The 21,684-nt window shown below is 54.0% G+C and overlaps 11 protein-coding genes across 11 annotated transcripts; 4 read left to right on the top strand and 7 right to left on the bottom strand.

The window, feature by feature from the left end:
- Positions 1 to 335: 335 nt before the first annotated feature.
- On the bottom strand, positions 336 to 2,524 carry BO66DRAFT_72187 (putative MFS transporter). Its single transcript, XM_025653531.1, has 9 exons — positions 2,246 to 2,524; positions 1,975 to 2,182; positions 1,901 to 1,917; positions 1,745 to 1,847; positions 1,251 to 1,693; positions 1,113 to 1,199; positions 1,010 to 1,063; positions 629 to 958; positions 336 to 573 (listed from the first exon to the last, which is right to left on the bottom strand). The coding sequence occupies exons 1-9, from the start codon at positions 2,437 to 2,439 to the stop codon at positions 390 to 392; spliced, it is 1,620 nt and encodes a 539-aa protein (XP_025504619.1). The 5' UTR covers positions 2,440 to 2,524; the 3' UTR covers positions 336 to 389.
- Positions 2,525 to 3,133, bottom strand: BO66DRAFT_72194 (uncharacterized protein). Its single transcript, XM_025653532.1, has one exon. The coding sequence runs from the start codon at positions 3,018 to 3,020 to the stop codon at positions 2,610 to 2,612; it is 411 nt and encodes a 136-aa protein (XP_025504620.1). The 5' UTR covers positions 3,021 to 3,133; the 3' UTR covers positions 2,525 to 2,609.
- A 468-nt stretch (positions 3,134 to 3,601) lies between these two features.
- Positions 3,602 to 5,607, bottom strand: BO66DRAFT_470823 (putative serine/threonine protein kinase ENV7). The gene is made up of 3 exons (XM_025652818.1): positions 5,064 to 5,607; positions 4,366 to 4,981; positions 3,602 to 4,315 (listed from the first exon to the last, which is right to left on the bottom strand). Exons 1-3 carry the CDS (start codon positions 5,181 to 5,183, stop codon positions 3,768 to 3,770), a joined length of 1,284 nt encoding a protein of 427 aa, XP_025504621.1. The 5' UTR covers positions 5,184 to 5,607; the 3' UTR covers positions 3,602 to 3,767.
- A 259-nt stretch (positions 5,608 to 5,866) lies between these two features.
- Positions 5,867 to 6,394, bottom strand: BO66DRAFT_72226 (uncharacterized protein). The gene has a single exon (XM_025653533.1). It carries the CDS (start codon positions 6,249 to 6,251, stop codon positions 5,982 to 5,984), a length of 270 nt encoding a protein of 89 aa, XP_025504622.1. The 5' UTR covers positions 6,252 to 6,394; the 3' UTR covers positions 5,867 to 5,981.
- BO66DRAFT_72227 (CAP-Gly domain containing linker protein BIK1) lies at positions 6,395 to 8,775 on the top strand. Its single transcript, XM_025653534.1, has one exon. The coding sequence runs from the start codon at positions 6,537 to 6,539 to the stop codon at positions 8,568 to 8,570; it is 2,034 nt and encodes a 677-aa protein (XP_025504623.1). The 5' UTR covers positions 6,395 to 6,536; the 3' UTR covers positions 8,571 to 8,775.
- A 598-nt stretch (positions 8,776 to 9,373) lies between these two features.
- On the bottom strand, positions 9,374 to 10,125 carry BO66DRAFT_437759 (3-hydroxyanthranilate 3,4-dioxygenase; the record flags this gene model as incomplete). The annotated part of the gene is made up of 2 exons (XM_025651014.1): positions 9,374 to 9,920; positions 10,094 to 10,125. The coding sequence occupies 2 exons, from the start codon at positions 10,123 to 10,125 to the stop codon at positions 9,374 to 9,376; spliced, it is 579 nt and encodes a 192-aa protein (XP_025504624.1).
- Positions 10,126 to 10,386: 261 nt separating this feature from the next.
- Positions 10,387 to 11,792, top strand: BO66DRAFT_72246 (RNA 3'-terminal phosphate cyclase-like protein). The gene has a single exon (XM_025653535.1). It carries the CDS (start codon positions 10,481 to 10,483, stop codon positions 11,693 to 11,695), a length of 1,215 nt encoding a protein of 404 aa, XP_025504625.1. The 5' UTR covers positions 10,387 to 10,480; the 3' UTR covers positions 11,696 to 11,792.
- Positions 11,793 to 13,008: 1,216 nt separating this feature from the next.
- BO66DRAFT_72251 (uncharacterized protein) lies at positions 13,009 to 14,234 on the top strand. Its single transcript, XM_025653536.1, has 5 exons — positions 13,009 to 13,229; positions 13,318 to 13,390; positions 13,484 to 13,690; positions 13,750 to 13,856; positions 13,931 to 14,234. The coding sequence occupies exons 1-5, from the start codon at positions 13,199 to 13,201 to the stop codon at positions 14,083 to 14,085; spliced, it is 573 nt and encodes a 190-aa protein (XP_025504626.1). The 5' UTR covers positions 13,009 to 13,198; the 3' UTR covers positions 14,086 to 14,234.
- A 908-nt stretch (positions 14,235 to 15,142) lies between these two features.
- Positions 15,143 to 16,859, bottom strand: BO66DRAFT_72282 (tellurite-resistance/dicarboxylate transporter family protein). Its single transcript, XM_025653537.1, has one exon. The coding sequence runs from the start codon at positions 16,646 to 16,648 to the stop codon at positions 15,455 to 15,457; it is 1,194 nt and encodes a 397-aa protein (XP_025504627.1). The 5' UTR covers positions 16,649 to 16,859; the 3' UTR covers positions 15,143 to 15,454.
- A 1,755-nt stretch (positions 16,860 to 18,614) lies between these two features.
- On the bottom strand, positions 18,615 to 20,823 carry BO66DRAFT_391248 (uncharacterized protein; the record flags this gene model as incomplete). Its single annotated transcript, XM_025647206.1, has 2 exons — positions 20,725 to 20,823; positions 18,615 to 20,647 (listed from the first exon to the last, which is right to left on the bottom strand). Coding segments are annotated over exons 1-2 (1,615 nt in total), but the record flags the coding sequence as incomplete, so codon positions are not given.
- BO66DRAFT_391250 (uncharacterized protein) lies at positions 20,811 to 21,634 on the top strand. The gene has a single exon (XM_025647207.1). The coding sequence runs from the start codon at positions 21,120 to 21,122 to the stop codon at positions 21,624 to 21,626; it is 507 nt and encodes a 168-aa protein (XP_025504629.1). The 5' UTR covers positions 20,811 to 21,119; the 3' UTR covers positions 21,627 to 21,634.
- The last annotated feature ends 50 nt before the right edge of the window (positions 21,635 to 21,684 follow it).

A 21,684-nucleotide genomic window follows, 5' to 3' on the forward strand; every position in this document is an offset into this window, starting at 1 on the left:
GGTGGTGGTGGAGGAGGAGGAGGAGGAGGAGATGTACCAGGATAATGGGGTTGGGGTTGGGGACAGCGAGATGCCCTCGGAGGAGAGGGAGACGCCGGAGGAGATGCTGGCGCGCATGGCGAGGGAGTGGGATGCAGCCATGGAGCGGGCGAAATGGGATTCCAACTTTGCGTTGCGGTGGAAGATGGGGGGGTAGTTGTAGTTCTTTATCTTTATCTTTTATCTTTTGAGGTGGTTTCATTGGAGGTGAGGGTATGTTTGATGTATGGATCTATTGAGATTAACTGTCTGGATACCTATTTCGGGTTATATATGCCCTATAGTGAAAGGATCTACTGAGATTAATTGTCTGGATATCTCCGGGTTATATACTATATACTCAGCCTCAGCTAATGTCCCATCCCCTTCTCTTGGTTCTCCACCACAATCGCCCAGTACTTCTCGCGGCTGCGCTCCCGGAACATCTTGCCCCATTGGATCATCACCAGGAACACGGCGGCGCACGCCAGTCCCACAAACGCCGCCGAGATGAAGCAGTTCTGGTAGCCCAGGTTGTCGACCCACGGCGTGATTCTGCCAGCCAGCTGTCAGTCCACGACCATCACACCACCAAAAGAGCAGCACTCACCCGTATCCAATGGCAAACGACATCGTGTTCCGCACCAGAATCACCGTTGCCATCGCATCCCCGCTCAGCTCGCGGTAGCTGTCCACCAAATAGTTCACGCTCAGCGTGATCCCACACGTGTTGGCCATCGCCAGCAGACACATGGCCACGATCAACCCGAACCAGTGCACCTGGTGCGCGGCGCCCACCCCCCAGAGCAGCAGCGACCCGGGAACGAGGACCAGGCAGATCGCAAACGGCCACAGCCGCTGCTCCGCCTCCATGACCCCGTTGTTGCGCCGCGCCAGGCGGATGGTGAGCCAGTCGCTGAACCGGCCGGTCAAGAGCGAGCTGCGTCCGTTGTTAGTGATTGTGGAGGCGCATATATTGGAGGGCACTCACGCAAAGACTACGCCCAGAATACAGGCTAGATAGCTCAGACCGACCATGGAGGAACTGTCATGGTCAGAATCCGTGTCTCTCGGATCATACGTATTGTACGTACCTGAAGTTGTACGGAGCCCCACCCAAAATAATCGAGGCAGTACCATTGAGCACATTGAACCAGATCAGGTACGACCCGTACGAGAACCTATTGATGTTAGCCACGTTCAAGATCCAATCCAGGCTGTCGCCAACCCACCCTGCGTAGAAAATCACCGGCCAGCTCAGATAGTATAGCGTCTGCCACAGCCGTCGGAACATGTTGTTTCGGGGCAGTCGCGGACCCAGCAGCGAGAGCTTCTGGGCATAGCTCTTCTTCTTATACATGACGCCGCACTCCGTGTCAGCCTGCTGGGCCAGTCCGGAGGGAGCCTTCTCCTTCTCGTTCTGTTCCGACGTCCGTGTGGAAGACGTCAATTGCGACTCGGGCGCGGTTCGCTGCTGGCGCACGTAATTCGTCTCCTCCATGAAGAAGAAGAGAAACACAATGGCACCGCCACAGAAAATGCTGGGCCAGTAGAACACCCATTGCCAGCCTTGGTATTCCGCAATGAAGCCGCAGATCACCGGGGCGAAATAGTTACTCCCGGCCAGGAAGAATGCATAGAGGGCCATGTAGGTGCCCCGTTCGTGGGTGAAGTACTATTCATTCTCTTATCAGCTCGGTTGGAGGTTACATGCCATCAAACTTACCACGTCTGTGACAGTGACCTCCGGCAGGGCTTCGATCGGGGCAGTGAAGAAGCCTGATATGATGCTCCGCGCAATCCACTGGCCGTTGGTGTGGATGTACGGGCTGGTCTGGAGTTAGTTAAGCTACCACAGCAGGTGGGCCCGGTGACAGCTTACCCCCACATCGAAGTGCCCTATTAAGTATTAGCAATGGCCCTTTTCCCCTGCCCCCAAGAGTTCCAAGGGCTTACCAAAATCCCAACCAGTGACAGAATATATGTCAAGCGTTTGCCGTATTGTAAAGCCAATGGCTGCCAGAACAGCAACCCCCAGCCCGCGAATAAAAACATGTACCCAGTGCCCTCGTTCAGAGTCGACACAGAGACGCCCGTAGCATCCGACAGCTGAGTGAGCACCGAGTATACGACCGAACATGCGATTCCCGCGAACAGGGTATATCTATGACGCAATGTCAATACTGCTGAACCACACCAGAAAGCTCTTCGGCTGGTGCCCACATACACGCTGACACAAATTGTCGAAAGCAGTTTCCGGCGTGGCGCCCAGTTCAACGGATCATCGGGATCATCCGAGGGTTCTGGGATAAGGACGATGTCGCTGTCGCCCTTGTCCAGGTGGCGGGTCGCCAGAACATGTTGCAGATCTACAAGGGTCACTGTGCCGGGGATGGCATTTCTGTCCACTGTCGGGGCCATGGTGTTGGCCAGCGATTGGTAACAACCGACGAGCCTGTTTCAAGATTCTTGGAAAGAAGAGCCAGAAGAATGTTGCTTCTGGTCAGAGATGAGGTCTGCTCCCTCCCTGCGGGCAGCCGGGACTATTAAAGTCTGGCTGTTGTCGAGGAAGCTTTCCGACGGCGACCGAATCAGCGTGCAGCGTACATGTCAACCCTCGCAGAAGCCGGTTCAGTAGCATTATTGACTGCGTTCGAGAGGCCCCCTCCCCGCTTGTGGCACCATGGAACAATTCCGTCTGCTATCAGCGTGTGCACATCCATACTAGGTAGATGATCCAACCTCTTGTCGCCGTTATCATAGGTCTGCAGATAAGGACCCCTCCTCGGGTTGCATTCCGTCACGCAGAGAAACGCCGAGTTTAAGCAAGCATTGCACGGATGGGGGTCATTGGGAGTCGGGGGCCCTATGGATGGGGCAGCCCTCTGATAATCTTGCGCTGATGGATCCACTTGGTTATCAGAGAGTGTCAATGGCCGGCAAAAGCAGATGGCGATAACCAGTCGTGGCTGTCTTCCCCGCGCGGCTTCGAGACGGGCCATCGCGATAACAAACCACTTGCGATGATTCGGACAAGGCGGGGATGTCGACCGTCGGCAAAGGATCCTGTTCTCTCCGGTAAGCCAGGCTGCTGCTTTTGTATCGAAAGGACAGATCGATAGCTCGACGGGTCAACCTGCCTGTCGATCCTATCCCCGTTATCGTCTTTTGCTTAGCCCGCCCAACGGTTGTCAACAGGTTAATGTAGACATTTCAGGTACAGCTCGGAATGTACCTCTTCCTCGTCACTGGAGGTTCGCATATTGATAATGCCAGAGGTACAGTACATGCCATGCTTGCACGCAGGCGATTATCATGGAGAATGGGAGGCAGAATGAGGGAGGCAGAGAAGAGAGAAAGTCTTCCCGGGTCGACCGAGTCAAAAGACAAAATACGAGCGTCTCTCATATCAGACTGCGGTCTGGAACATGTTTCTACGTCTACGTCAACTTTCTTCCCGACAATAGATAAGCATTGACCTCTGATGACAAAACCTCTAGAAAAACCTGGCTTCTCATACCAGGTCCTTTATCAGTCGGTGATCACCCCTGAGATATTGATACAACTATTATATACCTATTAACGCGGAAGGAGATATGTTCAACATTCAAATCATTTCATATAATACACCAGGCAATCCAACGACCAGCACAGCTGACGAGAGCCGGCAGTAATGGAGAATCAAAGAGCAAATATCTGCAAGTAACATGCTAAGGCAACAATAGGAAAAGGTGGCTCCAGTAGATAGCTTAGCTCGAGCCTCCGGAAACCTCATCATCATCTGGTAGCTCCTTGATGACGTCTTGTATGATCTGAATCAATTCATCAATGTCTGGCCGGTCTGCAGGCTCGACCTGTAGACACTTGCGCACAACTTCTTTCACAGGCTCACTGATTGCCATGGCATTGTCACGGTTGTTGTTGTTGTTGTCACCAGCTTTCCCTTTCCCCTTAGTTGCACTCGACTTTTCGTCAGGGAAACGCCAGTCTCCACCTAGTACACACATACTCAGACTGCCGCCAGTCTCTTCGCTCCGAGCTTCGAAGGGACTCTTGCCCACCAGGCAGGCGTAGAGGGTACACCCAAGAGACCAGATATCCACTTTGGTATCAATAATCGAGCCCGTCTTGACATCGAACAGCTCGGGCGCCCGGTAGGGCATTGTGCTGTGCTCCGCTGCAGTATCCTGGACCGCTAGAGCAAGCGAGCGAGAGGTGATAGCGATCGGACTGGGTGCCAGCGACCCGAGGTCCATCAGAATGGGCGTACGACCATCGTCGGCGATCATGATGTTCCCTATTCAAGTTAGCCTAGCCAGTCTCTTCCTGCCGCTGCGATTACCATACCCGGCTTGATATCTCGGTGAGCGTACGGACGGAGGTCACCGTCCTGCACTCCTTCCTGACTTATGGTCACTTCGTCATCCATCAAAGGCTCATTCTCCTCGTCATCGTCATCTGCATTTTGGCTGGCTCGTCGCTTGGCCTTTGCCTTGCGAACAGCGGCGTCTGCGTCTGCCTCGGCTCCCTCCCTCCTGACAGCCTTGGCTTTGCGGGTCGGCCCCGAGCCGCTCTTGACACGATACTGGTGCATGGCGCGCAATGCCCGGGCGACTCCCAACACCAACTCCATCAGCCTCTTCTCCGGGAAACGGGAGTGATTGACGAGATTGGCGTTGATCGCATCTTGAAGGTTTCCGCGTTGGTAGTAAGGTAATAGGATGTAAACGGTCTTGGAGCCAGGTTCGCCGCCGTCGGAGCGGAATTTGGAGCCGGGTTCAGTCGAAACACAGTGATCAATGGAATGGATGATGTTGCTGTGCGATGTGAACAGATTGTAGGCCTCGACCTCCTTCAGGGCCTGGGAGACCGATTCTTGGCCAAAGGGGCATCGGATTTTCTTGAGCGCGAACAATTCGGAGGTCGCTTTGTCTTGGACGAGGTAGACGTAGGAGAAACCGCCCTGCAAAGTAGGGGCTGATCGTCAGCATCAAGGCTTGTTCGGAAACGCTGCACTGGACCAGCAGTCAGATGCGGACACTCACTTCACCTAAAAGGCGGAGCAATTTGAAGCTACGACTATTGATCTTCAATTGCGGCGTGCTAGGAAAGCAGCACATGCAATCCGTGAGGCTGTAGAGAAGGTCGAAGAAGTATTGCGCCATGGCGAAAGGGCGCGGCGCGGCAATTGAAGGGCGAAGGTAGGGGAGGCGCGATGAAGCTCTTTGCAAGAGCAGTGATGATCACAACAATACTCAGCAATAGACGAGACGGGCTGTGGTGACCCCGTGGCGACTAACGACTAAGGAGAGCTAGTTTCCAAGGAGGATACGTACTATCGTCCACTTCTGACGGGCTGGGCTCCACCCCGGAGTTGGCGGCGCAAAAGCGGACAAGTAGAACGGTTAGGTAAGGGAGCGGAAGACAGTGGTCGGAACTGCAAGGGAAGGAGGAGGCTTGAAGAGGAGGTGATAACGAAGGGCAATTCAGGGTATAGCAGGGTGGATTGAGGGGGGTTGTAGTCTCCTTGGGAGAAGGAAATAATTTCAGGTGGTGTGGTGATGATATGAGGAGGAGTAATACTGAATGAACTGTTAAGTTAACAGTATGGAGCAGCGATGAGGAGAAGAAGCACAGATGATTGAGGTGTACGGTGGAGTCCTGAATCTTCAGGCAGAAACAAGAACGTGCATTGCCCCAGCCACTAGTCCCCTTTGGAAGGATTTATTGTATGTTTCGAGGGTGTACTCCGTACTGTACTCCGTAACTGCGTGACGGAACACTGAGACTGCTGAGAGCCTGAGACTGGTGGGGCACATCGTCCATGGTTCTTGTGTGTTCATTACTCATTTGGGATGAGCTCGAATCGATTGATTGAAGGCTGAAGGCAGAAAGCCTTCCAGCTGCAGAGCTTCCTGAGCTTATCCCCGATTCGATTGTTTTTGTGTCGTCACTTGTCACTTTCACTCGTCACTTTCACTCTCAACTGGAATCCCAGCAGCAAGCATCCTTTCACTTACCGTGTCTCTCTCTGGCCGCAACCAAATTTGTCGACCAGATTCGATTCGATATCCACCCCCCAGTCTTTCAGTCTGATTTGTCGTTTGTCTGCGCCTTTTGCCTTTGCCCCTGTCCTTCGCTGCCCAACAGGAGGACTGGGAGACCCTACTTGAACGCTTCAGAGACACAGAGGATAGGGATAGATAGGCAATAAACATCCCTCCGAGCCTCATACTAGCTGCGCATCCATTCTAAACACCAGCTATGTCGACTGACCTATGATCAGTCACTTCTCTCCTGCAACTGCTTTCAGCCACCCCACACCTCTTCCGTTACTAGACCATCCCTTTCTTCACCTGTCCGTCGTCCCTTGAAAGTCACTCACTGTCTGTCCCTGTCCGTGGCCTTATATCTCGACCCTCAACTCCCTTTCCCTCCCGTTCCGCAGAATCTTCGACTCGACGCGACTCAATCCCCGATCTTCGACCCTCCTCCTGACCCGACCGCCTTCAGTCACCATGGCACCCCTCGACGATGTCCAGGTGGGCGACCTGGTCAACGTCCCCGGCGGCATGTACGGGACGGTCAAATACCTGGGAACTGTGGCGGGCAAACCAGGCAAGTTCGCCGGTATTGAACTCGCCTCGGAGCATGCCAGGAGGGGAAAGAACAACGGGGATGTTGAAGGGAAGCGTTACTTCTCCACGTCTATTCCCGGCTCCGGTATCTTCGTGCCGATGAACAACAACAAGTATGTCACCAAACGTGCTTCCGGGCTGGGCTCGAGCATAAATGCCGGCCCTCCCACCCCTTCGCGGCCCGTCAATTTCAGCAAGTCTATCGGCCCTGGTACCTCGGTGCGCGCCCCGCGGGTGAGACGCCCGTCCCTCCCCCGGCCCGAATCGCCCAGAGGTCCGCCTTCGTCCAAGTTGAGCCTGGCGGGGTTACGAACCCCGTCCGTGGCATCGAGAAACGCCTCGACAAATGGCTTTCCGCGAAGCCCAGTGAAGGCTCCCTCCCGTGCTTCTGACCGACCGCCGTCGCGGTTGAGCACGGAAGACGAGCTCCCATCGGCCCGTACATCTGACTACCACCAGTCATCCGTGGCAGCAGAACTCCAGGAAGTACGGGAGCAGGTTCAGAGCCTGGAAAAGCAGCTACTGGACCGCGATCGCCAGCTGGATGAGCAGGCAGCCACCCTATCGGATTTCCAGCGGACCCTGGAAGAGTTAGAGGGATCCGACTCCCTTTCGATCCGAGCCCAGTTGCGCGAGAAGAATGAGAAGATCGCAGCGCTGACTGCGGAATTCGACCTGCATCGGGCAGATTTTAGAAGCACGTTGGATACTCTGGAGGTGGCTGCCTCGGAAACGGAGCGAGTTTATGAGCAACGCCTAGAAGAATTGATGCAACAAAATCGAGAGCTGGAGGAGCGCGGCGAGGATGTTGAAACCGTCGCAAGGCAGCTTAAACAACTCGAGGAGCTAGTCTCCGAGCTTGAAGAGGGTCTGGAGGACGCACGGCGCGGAGAAGCTGAAGCCAGAGCAGAGGTAGAGTTTCTGCGGGGCGAGGTCGAGCGAACGAAGCTGGAACTCCAAAAGGAACGTGACTCGAAGGAGGCTCCAGCCGGAACCGACGGACAGTACCACCTGAGAGAATTAGAACAGAAGGACGACGAGATCCGTGGCCTTAAGGCGATCATCCACTCGCTCAGCCGTGGTGATCCCGATTTGCATGCAATCCAACAGAACAGCATCGGCACAAGCCCACAGCCCGACCATCAACCCGACCACCAGCCAGAACATGTCCCTCACCTCGAGCAACAATCAGAGGAGTTTGAGCACATCCCGGAACGGAAGAACTACCGCATCGAAGAACTCGAACGCGAACTCCAGCAGATGCAGATCAACGGTGGTGGTCGCACGCGCAGCTCTACCGTTACCACCGCACCAACCCACCAAAAGTCCACCAGCACCAGTGGGTCAAATCTCACTAATGGGAATACGATCAATCATGTACACCGTCTATCGGATCGCACGGTGGTGCCAAACGATTGGCATGACCAACCCCAGCATGAAGGGCAATACCAGGCCTACTCTGCACGCCACCGCGCCATGTCAAATGCTTCCCACCATCGCCTAGAGACGATGCACGAGTCAGATGCTCGCTCGGAGGACGGTGGCTCATTATGGTGTGAGATTTGTGAGACAGGCGGTCATGACATCCTAAGCTGCACAAACATGTTTGGTGCCGAGAACAAGGAGAAGACTCCTGAGCCTGAAGAGCCTCTTCACGATGACAGTTCCCTAGATGAAAAGCCTACCCCTGAAACGTCTACGGCGGAGCCCTCCACATCTTCAACTCCCGAGGAGAGCACAACGCCTCAGAAGACCGGACGTGATGCCGTTCTGGAGGGTCTCAGGGGAGTAGGTTTGACATCATCCATGGCCCCCGTTGCGGGGAAAGCGAGCGGTGTGATTGACGAGTCTAAGTGGTGTGCTCTCTGTGAAAGAGACGGCCACGAGAGTATCGACTGTCCATTCGATGACTGAGGAGTGGACTGACCTGATTTCCTGCTTGGTACGGGAATCATGGCACTCGTTCAGTCCAACGACGGCCCTATGATTGCAGTCAGTCTTGCGGACCCAGGGTATGCTTCATGAGGCATGGCAGTTTACGAGCCTTGCCAATGAGTAATGGCTCTTTGCTGCCATAGGCAGGCCTTTATATACGATACGCTTTGCGGTTCCACACATCTGAGCCTGCCACTTTCATCTCACCTTGTTCTTCTTGATGTTTTGCTTGGTGATAACCCAGTCTGTCTTTCTACAATGTACAGTTCGGTAGCATGGGATGGAATAGCGTGCATATGCAGTCTGCTCTGTTGGTGCGGCTGTGATAAACTTACATGTTACAATTAGCTTTGGTCGAGTGTGTTGCGGTTCCTTCATTCTTTGTGTTATGTTTTTTTTTTCCTTTCTGTGTCCTGGTGTCGGCTGGTCCAGAGAAGGACAGCCACCTTTTGTGTACCCTTTCGCTTCAACTTCTCTTCTCTCCCATATTCCCCTGGATAACATTCACCGTCCAGACGTTCGATACTTGACTATAGCCTGCGGGCACCCTAATCAAGGCCCTCTAAGAGGACCCATCCAAACCGTGCTACACAACAATCCAACAAGTTCCGAGATATAGATTTGCTATCCAATATAAGACAATCTCGCCGACGCAGTTTTCGTAATCATCAACATCACACATCAAAGCCGAGCCCTCCCGCCCTACAGATATTGTACATCGCCATGGCATGTCAGAACCGGGGTATCGATTTGTTCTTCGAATCCGAAGGAAAAAAAAACCCCTACTCAGGGTGCCGAGGCGGCTGTACGATCTCGCCCTCGGCGAACTTGGTCTGCGCGACAGTCCCACAGGCCTTGCAGGTCCGCTTCTCCTCGTCGGCCCCAAACTCATTGACCACCTCCTTCACCTGCGTGCCCAGGTCGGTGCAGATGAACAGCTTCTCCCAGACGATCTCCCCGCAGCCGCGGCAGTACCAGCGCATGCTGTCGACCGCGTCCTTGGCGCGCGGCTGCTCCATCACCACGCCGACCGTGTCCCGGAACCGCACGGGGCAGTGCGGCGTGTTGGCCGGCAGCAGGAAGATCGACCCCTCGTGGATCGGGATGTCCTGGAACACCGGCGGCGTGACCGAGGTGTCCACCGTCTTCAGCAGCATCGACCCCCGGTACTGGTAGAAGAACTCCGGCGTCGTGTTGCAGTGGTAGTCCGTGCGCGCGTTGGGCCCCCCCACGATCATCACCGTATACCCCGCCGTCTCCGGCGAGGACGGGTGGTACACGCAGTAGTTGTTTACCGGGGGTTGCAGGAGGTGCGAGTTGGCTTCTAGCCTGCGCGAGTTTTTGTTTTTGGTGTCATCAGCCGTGTGTACGAAACGCGAAATTGGGGAGGGAAGACGAGTCAATGGGTGTGGGAGGAGGGGATTTTGGTGGTTGATAAGCAAATAACAATGCGGGGGCGAGGAGGGGTAGGGAATATGATCAACCAAAAATGCTATACATACCATTTAGGGATGTTTAAGGCCGGTGGTAACATTGTTTGGTCCCGTAGTATCTGCAGCGATGGGTTTTCCTGGAGGGTCAATACCGGATGTTGTATTTTGTTTTTGTTTTGGAAGCAGAGATGAGTATGAGTATGTGATCATCCGACAGTCCACTCCAGGGTCTAATGTTATCTGCTCTGCCCGGAGATAACCCGCCCCAAACGCCGGGAGTCGGAACGGAACATCCTCCCCTTCCGGCAGATTTTCTCGATTCCCTTCTTCGGATCAGGCCAAAAGATTCCAATCCAGTTCCACCGCAGGCACGAAATTCTGATCGCCTCGAGGCTTTTTTGAATCCAACCCGACGGCGTTCTCGAGGAAATTCCCCCCCTCATCCCTCCGGACACAATGGCGTCGACTTCTCAGCCCCCGATTCGGCTTACCTCCCACAAGAACTTCGTCTATCGCTTGGTCTTCTCCACGTTGACTGGCCGGACCGTCCACATCTCGCAAATCCGTCCTTCGTCCCCGACGAATCCCGGTCTCGCGCCGCATGAAATCTCTTTCCTTCGTCTCCTCGACGCCGTCACCAATGGCTCGCAGATGGAAATCTCCTACACGGGTACGATCGTCGTGTACAAGCCAGGCCTGATCACCGGCAGCGCTACGGGCACCGGCGCCAGTGGAGGCGTGATTCGCCATGAGCTCCCCGCAGGGTGCACTCGTGGTGTGAGCTACTTCCTCATCCCGCTGTGTCTCCTGGCGCCCTTCTCCAAGGCGCCGATCAAGGTGACGTTCACGGGTCCCGGCGTGATCACCTCGGCCACCCCGACGGGCGACATGTCCGTCGACAGTGTGCGCACGGCCATTCTCCCTCTCTTCAACCAATTCGGCATCTTCAACAACATCGAGCTGCGCATCCTCAAGCGATCCAACCCGGGCCCCAACGGTCGCGGCGGCGGTGGGGAAGTCCAGTTTGTGTTCGGCCACCAGCTGCGACTCCCGAAAACTCTGCACCTGATGAACCCCGGTCGGATCAAGCGGGTGCGTGGTGTGGCCTACGCGGTGGGTGTCTCGGCGTCCAACAATGCCCGGATGATCGAAACCGCCCGTGGCATCCTCAACCCTCTGGTACCCGACACCTACGTCTTCTCTGATGTGTCGTCGGCGCCCTTCGTGCCTGCGCCGGAGAAGAGCAACCCGTCCGGAAAGAAGAAGATCGGCCTTGGCTTTGGCCTGTCCCTGGTCGCTGAGTCGTCAACGGGGTGCCTGTTCTCCGCCGATGTGGCATCGCCGCCCTCCGGTGGTGAGGCGCCTGAGGACATTGGGAAGCGATGTGCCTACCAGCTGCTGGAGACCGTCTCCAAGGGTGGCTGCGTTGCCCCTGCAGCCGTGCCGGTCATGCTTGGTCTGATGACCATGGGATCGGAGGACGTGGGTCGTATCCAAGTCGGCCGGGAGGTGATGGCTGACGAGAGCACCATCCAACTGGCCAGGGACCTGGCCAAATTCGGGGCCCCCGGCTGGGGTCTTCGCGATGCCAGTGGTGAGAACGAGAATGGAGACGTGATCATCAGCGTCGTTGGCCGCGGCATCGGCAACGTTGGGCGCAAGGTCGCTTGAGCGTGAAACACATTGTTTCATCGCCTCACCTCACTCCGCGGGGTTGGCATGTTCGAGTGTCATCGCTGTACCCGATTGAATCATCTGTTCTTGGTCTGTGGCGGCTCTATCGGCAATGTTTTAGCTTTGTTTCAGAGCCCAGTCACCCTTGCCCTTGCTCAGGGCAGCGGTGTATCCCGACCACAGCCAGGGGAATGAGCAGAGTTTCACATCAGCCGAGGAAGGAGACGGACCACGTCTATGCTTCATTTTCCAGATGTGGTCTTATTCATTGTCGCCAAGTTTCACCGCTAGCTTGGCCCTGCTGCCACGTGGCTGAGACCACACCGGACAGATGGCTGTTGATCGCACACCGCAGCCCGCCATTCGGCATTCATTCATGCCCCGTCCAAAGTCTTTTGTTGTTCGCCTTTTCTTAATGATACCCACTGTTGTTTGGTCTACGAGGCGTCCACCTCATCTGTAGGGGGAAAGCCATGTGAGATGTGAGATTTGGAAGGAAGGAAAATCGGATTGGTTCTCGGAGTCAGGAGTAGGAGGAAGTAGGGCTGGTCGACTGCGGCCTGACGAACAGGCAGTTCCAAAAATATTTCAGTGATTGGTGGTTGTACCATGTATATAGATTAGAGACTATGAAGAAAAAGAATATAAGTGCCCGCTGGTGTCTCCCATCGATTGACTTTCTACTTCACTACTACCAAGACAATTCGCAGCACTTCGCCATGCACTCTCTCCCTCCCTCGTCTTTCTGGCCGTCGATCGCCTCAACTTTGGTCCGTTTAGGAAATCGCTGACCAACAGTTCGGGGAATTAACGACGCCGCCACGACTTCATCCATGTCGGCCCCCGCGTCTCTCATGCATGTTTCGCTCGACCTTGATTTCAGCCAGCGTTAAGTCATTCGACCGATGCGACATGATAAACAAGGGCTTCCTTCTCCTCTCGCCAGCCCGCAGCTCGCAGCACGCACCGAACTCGGCCATCGCATCGACTCCTCGATTCCTCCGAATACGACCCAACAAGAGCTAATAAAACCTGGCGCCTTCCCCTTGATTCTGTCTCGTTGCCTACTTTCCCCTCATTACTTCTGTCTTTCCGCGCCCATATTCTACTGACTCCCATATCACCAAGTCCCTATACACACAGCTTTCCCCATCGACTCACGCCCAGCATAACCGTCAACGTCGTCTAATTCACGCCTCTCGCCAGACCAGACCTCACCCCCTACCCCAAACCCCGCTACGAAATCGAAACAGCCATGCCCAAACCAAACAACTTAGTACGTCTCCTCCACCGACTCACACGCTAACAAGCCGGTGTAGGTACCACCCGGTGGGATGACGGCTTCTTTTTCGCACGACACTTCTGCAGCCCCACGCTTTCTCCTTCTATGAAGAGGAAAGTGATGGACCGGAGAAGTGCCGTGCCCTGGACCTACTAACGCCGCTCAACAAAAGCAGGTATCAGGGGAAAAAATCCTCCGTTCTGAGCAAAGCCTAGCCAATGTGGGCTGGTCCAGTAAGTGACAGCGCTTGTGAGTGTACCCACCATACCTAGTTGAAACTTAACAGAAAGGAAGAAGATGATGAGGACGATGATACTGACAATAAGTGCTGCGGCAGGCTGGCTAAAAACAAAAGTCCTACCAATTGACCCCACTCGCGCAAGGCACGTTCCCGCAAGGGAAATGCTCTGGTATGATGCACCCCCCCCCCCCCTTTCCTTTTAGGGTCATGAGGGGATGAAGATGGAGAGGGAGTGTTTTGCTGATGCTAATTGAGGGGATAGTGCTTTCCACCTTCTCTTCTTCTTCTTCCTCCTCCTCTACCTCCTCCTCCTCCTCCTCTACTACTTCTACATCTACTCTCTCCACCTCAACTCTATACCACTATACTCCACCACTCTTGAGATTGGAGATCATCCTCCACGCAAGGGGAATACCCCAATCCAGACTCCGAGAGCAGCGAGTACAGTACAGTACAAGCCAGTACGAATGCATGCGCAACGCATCCCACAGTCCGGACGGAACCAAACGCTAACGTCACATACATTAGCTCTACCGTTTCCCTCCTTGTCAACGACGTACCGGTAACGCAAGGACCAAAAGAAGACGGTGGCCTGTGGCTCGGTGTTTACTCCAGCCCAGTAAGTGACAGAGCTTGTAAGCTACTCCCACCCACCCACCTTTCCCTCCACTGTGCTCATTACGAAAGCAAGAACTAACCTCTTCATCAGACTGGCTAAAGCACCACCCAAGAAGACATTGGCCACAGCCCGTCCAACCTTGCGATAAACCCGTCGTTGACATAGTGACATCAGCACTGGATCTCAACACAGCCCAATCCATCCTGAACCCTCTGGGGGGAACCATTTATGGTCGAGGGGAATAGGAATAGACGGGAATTGGTTGGGAAGGAAGTCTGGAGTACTTACTCTTTGGGGGGTACAGTACAGTACAGTGCCTCGTCAGGCTTATAACTTACAGTTCCCTTTGTCTCGAACTACTTATGGATTATATACAAAATACTTCGGTCTCAACTGGTTACGATTTCTTTTCTTGTGTCTCACACTCCAGGTTAACGGTGTGAAGTTCTACTTACCCGTGCGTTGACACGCAATTTTGAGAGAAGGTGGATAGCTATCTGGGGCACTGAGAATGACTCTGAAATTTCACGTCATCCTGTAGCTGGAGAAGATGAACTAGTGGCCCAGCAGCTAGACATGGCTCTCCATATTCATCCATTTCTCGAAGACCAGCTCTCAACTCCCCGGCCCTCCCAAGTGCACAATGACAAACAACGCGTTTACCATCGCGGTTAAAACCACAATGCCAATGCCAAACGACGACGTGGGTCTCGATATCAATATCCTCTCGCCCAGTAACTCAGCTGACGCATGCACCAGCAGCAGCACCACCACCACCACCAGCAGGTGGCCCGCCCTATCCACCTACCTACCCAGTCAAACTTCGGTCCTACTCGAGTGTTTGGCTGCACTGTAGGTACAATACACAGGGGTTGGTGGAGACTCGAGAAATGATAAGCAATTCCCCATTAGCATGAGTAGATTGTTGTCGGTGTTGGCTGGATGTTCATGTCGCGTCCCGCTACGCCATGGGGCATTGGGGGCGCGGGGCGCAGGATGCATGGTCTGTCACACCGCATCGCGTTCGTCCTCTTTGGCTGGTGGGGGTTGAACCTTTCAAGGTTGTACACGGGCATGACTCGGTTGGACCTTTTGTGGAGACTACACTGGTCTCAGTACCATTACCTGGCATGTCTTAGTCTAACTCACGCTAAGGCGTGGAATGGTCCTTGTGATATGTCGAGACTCGTGGTTTGTCTGTTGTCCATTGGTTAAAATCATCCTACATGGGACTATCGTGCCTGAAGGAGGTCAGAGTTAAAAAATGGTTAGAATGCGTAGACAAGTTAAGAGAATTTTATGCTATTTTGAATCCTCTATCCTCTATCTAATGTATAATTGTATCGTACGCAGGGCATGCGAAACGCTCGAAGACGAGTATGTTTATATGAAACACCCGAATATTCACAGAAAAATAAGTTGTGCGGAAAGAAAATATGGCTCCCAACGCCCGGAACGCTCGTAAAGTAAATGGCACACTGCCATTCCGAGCCACTGAGAAACAATGACTTCTATGTAGTATATGCAGCACATAGACAAGAGGACAAGAGGCGGAAAAATGCTGAAAAGATACCAGTATCGCTGAGACAGAGTGAAGTAACAAATGATCAACGATCACTCTGATACATCCTCGTCCTTCCCAGGGAAAACAATATCCCGTTTGACAACGGCGCGGATATTGCTCGCAAACACGAACAGCCACATCCCCACGATGCAAATGGACATGGCAGATCCGACGCCCTGGACTCCAGGGCTATCGAAGGCTTTGCCCAGCGTGATGGTCGCGAGAGTAAAACCCGTGTTTGGAAAAACCATGGCCCACCAGTTGAGGTGGAAGGCTGTCGGTGGGAGGCGGATGGTGGCGATGATGGCAATGCTAAAGAACCAGAGACTGAGGGCCCAGAGGAAAGCGCCCGTGGCGATGGCAAGGAGTCGGAGGATGTGCGCGTCTTGAAAGGGGTGCGGGTCTTGAAGGACTTGAAAATCCTCAGGAAGGCCGTTGGTCATGCCGATTAGGGCAAGGGCCGTGAAAGCCGGGGGGCCAACGCAGATGAACATCCCGGGTCGATGTTCCCGGGACGGAAGGCCCGTCTCCATGAGGCGCCCGATATAGTGCGCGTACATGAGGAAACTGATGGAGAAGCCAAGGCCTTGGAAGGTGGTGCCGGCGACGATCATGGGAATAGCAGAGCGCGCGGGCTGCTGTTCGGCAATGACGGAGGCGATCGTGCCGCTGAGCATGATAGGGAATGCGGGGAGGATCCACGAGGGCATCATCGTTTGTAGAGGGTAGTGGTGGGCGGTAAAGACAAAGGAGTATTGGATGATAGCGGTCATCAGAGTGAAGGCACAGTAGAGCCAGAAGAGCACCTCAAGGGCGTAAATGAATGCAGGCTGTGTGGTGTCGCCGAAGTAGCGGTACAGGCCGGTGATGATAGTTGCAATAGAAAGCCAGAAAGTTGGAAAGAAAAGACCCTCGCGGTCGTGTCGGAGGGAGTCGAGGAAGTTGCCGTGGAGAATGAAGCGTGTGGCCATGAGGCTACACAGCAACGCAAAGAAGGCCAGGTTGACGATGTAGACTGCAAGCCCGATCTGTTGCAGTCCGGAGAAGGAGTAGGGCTGGCTGGCCAGCAGGAGGGCTAGGCCGCCGGTGCTCATAGTCAGAGTATACCAGGCCCAGGTAAAATGACGCAGACGGTCCCGTAGAGACACATTGGTGGAACTAGAGAATTTGGAGGCTTTAAGCTCATGCTGGTATGTTGTAAGGTCCGAGCAGGAGGTGCCGGGAGGCGGGTATTGCTCGAGCATACTGTGTATCAGAGAGATGAAGATGAAGAAGAACGACTGTACCGATGACTATCTAATGGAAACGGTGCAAGTTTTAATAGTAGAAAATGAGCGACAAGAAGTTCTATAGCTGCATTCAGGCCCAAGTGAGGGTCCGCAATGAGTTTAGCACAGCCAATTTGAATATGTTGATAAAGCCAATGAGTGTGAACCACAAACCCAGTATAGAAGCGGAGAAGCACAGATATAGCATCAGCCTGCATTAGCCCCTATCCATCAGGGCTTTGACAGGGCCTCGCAACATTGGGTTGCTCTGTTGCCCTCGCTACTACCATTGAAGGGGATGGAGCATACGGTGTCGCCAAGCGTCTGATCTTTTTGATCCACCAAGTGCGACAGAAGAGGAGACACTTGGTCTGGGCGTTGACGATTGCAGATCCAACAATGGGCCCCTCGCGAGACACGCGGCGAATTAGGAGGGCGAGCAAGTGTAAACAACCTGAGGGAGGAGACATACCACCTGCCAAGATTGCAGTTCCGGTCCACAGTCCAGGCATCATCGAAGGTAGGGAGTGGGCTGGATGCCGAGGAATTGGATGGGACCAAGATCTACCTTTTTTCAGTCTCGGCTTTGCTCAAAGTGTATGGTACTGTGACAGTGGGTCACAATTGCAGAGACAACGTCAGCAGCCAGTCATTCCATCAAGTTTCAAGCTGTGGAATGTGTACGCCATCTCTGTTGCCGTCTACAAGTGGCGCATGTCATGGCATGATGTGATTTCTGCAGCATTCTCTTTGAAAGAGAGCTAGAGATGATGATCAATGGTCAGGAGGATACCAGCTGCCTAGAGAAATTCGTAGTTTGCTTTCGAAACTGCCGAGGAATCTAAATTTGAGGCAAACGCGTTCTAAGTGAAAAGCCGTAAGTGATAGAAATGTTCCGACCACGATGGGAAGAGACACAAGTGTTGCGAACCAGCGTCGGCTCATTGAGCGATTTGCATCATCATCATCACCATCATCACCAATCGGAAGAGGCCGATAAGCCTCCCCTGTCGGACCGAAAGTGAGCAACATCGGCAGGGCCAAGGTAAGTCAATGACTATCGTCGTGGCTCGGCCCAAGGATAAGGTTCTTGAGCGCCGGCCGAGATGTGATAGATCGCCGCTTGGCTGGGGAGTGCGACTCAGAGAATTCGGCCATCAACCTAGGAGGCAAGCAGGCAGGCAGGGAAGAAGGGTTCAACGTGGATAGAATGGATAGTGATGAGTAGGCTCAAAGATAGGGAGAAACCCAAGCCAAGAAGAAGATCGACAGCGCAGCGTCAACGGGAGGCCCGCCGCCAAGCTTCACAGTGGCTGTGGCCCAAGATTGAAGGAGGGGACCGATAAGAAGAACCGGAAAAAGGGGGAAGAGTTTATTTGGTTCATGGTTTCATGGTCGAATCATCCAGCAACTGGGTTTGAGTGTGTCTGTGCCGGGGGAGAGTTGCTGGCTGGAGTGGAGGACCAAAGTTAAGGAAAAGGAAGAGTTAAGTTACTGAGTAGAAAAGAGGGAAGAGCGGGAAAGCGTTTAGGGAGGAGGAGAGGAAAGACTTGGCAGTGCCCAGCCAGCCATTCTACGAGTTATTCTCGCCAAGCATGGCTCAGCTTCTTCCACTTCTTCCACTTCTTCCACTCATACGTAAACAGCATTCTTGATCGGCTCGACTCCTCCGTACTACTGCAACCAAAGGAGTACTTCGGTTTTCGATGATCGTCTGTCGCTTAGAGCGCGTTTCATCCTTCCTGATTTCCTGACGCAATCCGCAAGCAATTATTCTGCAGCCTGACAATCCAAGCAACAGCAGTCAGACCTGCAGCAAGCAGCCCCGTCCTGTCGCCTCCTTCTTCACGGAAACGTGGTCTGTAGCGAAGCAGACGAGAAACAGGCATTCATGCTCAACGGGGAAGGTCAGACGAATGTCCAGCGCATGCAGAACACAGGTCAAATCACAGAGAATCATCTGGAATTGGTTTCACTAACAAACTATTCGAGCAGGCACCCACGCTAACCATGCACAGCAAAATTTCATCAAGAAGAAGCCAGTACGCAAGTTATGCTAATTATATCTCATGTCAGACAGCAAGAGAGAAAGTCAATCATATTCATTCAAATGGTCGAAATCATAGTCGCATAAAAAGACACAAGAAAAGTCGTTGATGTGGGGTCGCAGATAGTATGAGATAATCGACAATCGTTCAGCCAGATATGGACGCCGGATTATGCAGCTCGTACATCCTTATATGGAATCCTCTGGAACAAACGGAAATAAACGGGTTCACATGCATGGCCAGGAACAAAGGTCGAAGCACAGAAGATGGAAGGGGGCATTGAAGAAGTAATAAAAAAACGGTGCTGTTCACAGCATACCTACCAAAACGACATCACATCATCATCCGGTATACGAGATCAGAGGCAAGCTCCGTCGTACTATCGAGCAATGCCCGCAAGCCCTGAGCGGAAGGCTTCTGGGATCTAGTCGAGGGAGAGCCCAGATCACTTTCGACTGGCGGACAGTACGAGGCCAAGTCCCGCACCTTGCACGCTGCGAAGTGCACAACCAGCTTCCGCAACTCGTTGTCCCGCAGTTGGGTGGCAGAGGTCGGAGTGATCGGCTCCAGACGGGTGGTCTTGGTGTACGTATAGTGTAGCAGGTCAAGGACTTTACGAGCCTTGATGCTGGCCAGAGCATGATGATCGTCATCATCCTCCACCTGGTCCCTCTCAGGGAAGCCGAGATACAGCAGGTCCCGGTGCAACTTACGGAGACAGAGCTGAGCCAGTGCCGGGATCAGGTACCGTGTCGCAAAGACGTAGAGCTTGGCATGGAAGACCAAGTACGGCAGCTCATGTGGCGAGCGAGAGGACATGGCGCTAGGAGGCCTGGTGCTGAGACAGGAGCGGGGGTCGATATAGTCGATGGCGGCGAATTCATCCCATAAGTTGCTTCCCTTTTCGTGCAGACGGGAGTACTGCTGCTTGGCAAAGGAGGTGTCAATCATCGGCCCAGTCAGTCTCCTACCACTGTGGTCGTGACCCGGCTGCTTCTCCTCCTTGGGTGCTTGTAGTCTGTCCTTCGCACCAAGCTTGTCTGCATCGCTGGGTTCGGCTTCTGCTGGAGGAGTGGCAGCCGTCTGCTCCCAAGTCTCCGTGTACGGAGCCGACTCCGCAGGACCGGATTCTTCCACTGGGGCATGGTCATGTTCCCATTGTTCCGTCACCGTGTTGGCTTCAGCAGCTGGGTTCCCCTCCTCCTCGGGTTTCAAGTTCTCAGGAGGTGGCGTGGAAGGAGGTGTCAGCTTAGGGGTCGCCTCCTCAGAGGCACCGCCCCTTTTCTTCTTGTTGTTCTTCTTATTCTTCTTGCCTTTCTTGCCTTTGGCGGCCTCGTCGTCCGCCGCATCCCAAGCGTCTTCCTCTTCCTTCCTATCCACGGCAGGGGTCATCAGCGGTTGATCACTGGCCCTTCTAGACTCTGTTCTCAATTTCTGTCCAGGGTTTGCAAGCTCTTCATCTGGCGCGATTGCACATTCCCAGTCGTCGTCGTCCTTGCCAGAACCCGCATATACGCCTTCGCCGGGACGGTCGTGGGTCTCCCTTGAAGACGTTCTAGGGGGAGTCGGGGCACGCGGAGGAATAGTCCGCACTGGACTGGTCGGGGAGCCTTTGGAGAACACTCCGCGAAAAGGGTTACTCACGCGCTCATCGTCGCGATCCTCCTCGCGCGACCCTGGGGGAGGCACGCGGTAATCCCCAGTGTAGGCATACTCGCAGAAGGCGACAAAGGTCTCGACATCCTCGTCCTCAAGCACGGCAATGTGATGTTTCGACTCCCGGGTTTCACCGCTGTTCATAAGATGGTCAAGCGGCTGGGAGACATGACGGGCTAGACCAGCCTGGATGGTGAGTTTGGTGTGATTTGGACCAACCAGGAAGGTGAATGGCGGTGAATGGACGATGCTGTAGCCATCAGTGGCCGTCCTGTCGGGGTTGGCATGGAGTAGTAGATTTGGAAGATAGGAAGAAGGGCTTTTGCTTGGTAAGAGTCAGTTACCTACCTACTATAATCTCGATCTGCCTCCATCGACGATGACTCCAATTATGCTCTGGGTAGTCCTCTTCCCAGAGATCAAGACACACCAGAGGGGGGGGGGGGGAAGCGAAGTGATGAGAAGCAGGGATTGAAGGAGATTTAAGAAGGAGAGGAAGCGACGCAGCTCAATTAAAATAGGTCGAATCTGCTCATGCGACCCCTGATCATGACTCTTTCATATATTCTGCACCGGGGCTTGCGTTGAACCGGCAGCCTGCGCACTATTGACCGTAATAGAAACCCCTCTCTTTTTTCTCTCGGCAATGTCCTTAGCTTCCCCTCCACCGAAAGAGAAGCTACAAGCGCACGAGGCAAGTCCAACTGGGTCGAAAGAGCGATAGTCTGGCTACGTGGGCAATCATGACGGGGGGGTGTGAAGCAGCGAGTGGATTGACCGCCAACCTTTTCACGACGGTCGTCTTATCGCGCGAGCCACCGGGGAAGACAAGCTGCTCTGCGTCCCGGAGGGATCGGCCTGGTCATCCGAGCTCTGATCAGTCTTGTTGTCTCTCTGTCTTTCCTCGAGGTTGGTCGAAGGAGGGGTTGAAGGTTTTCCTGCATGGTTTGCGAAATGCACAGAGTGGGGAGGAAAGGTGCTCCCTCCATCTGGCCTCTCGTCTGCGATTTCCCTCCCCCTTTTCGAGGATCAATCAAAAGGATATTGCACCCTTCCTGCATGTTCTCACGCGAGACAAGGATTGGGAAAAGACCAACCAGAGGGCAGTTGGAGGGGGCTGGCGAGGGAATGATGAGTTGTTGCCCGATGGATCATTTAATCCCAGCCTTTCTTTTCGTTTTCGAGACCCAACGGCGGTCAACCCACGCTGGTCGGCGTCTGGGGCCTGCAGGGGTCCTATTTCGGTCTGATTTGGTCGTCTAGTTGTTTAGTTGATAATTTCTCCTTGAGCTATAGTGCCAATGTCAA

Source organism: Aspergillus aculeatinus, assembly GCF_003184765.1.
Source record: "Aspergillus aculeatinus CBS 121060 unplaced genomic scaffold BO66scaffold_20, whole genome shotgun sequence".
Lineage (NCBI taxonomy): Eukaryota > Fungi > Ascomycota > Eurotiomycetes > Eurotiales > Aspergillaceae > Aspergillus > Aspergillus aculeatinus.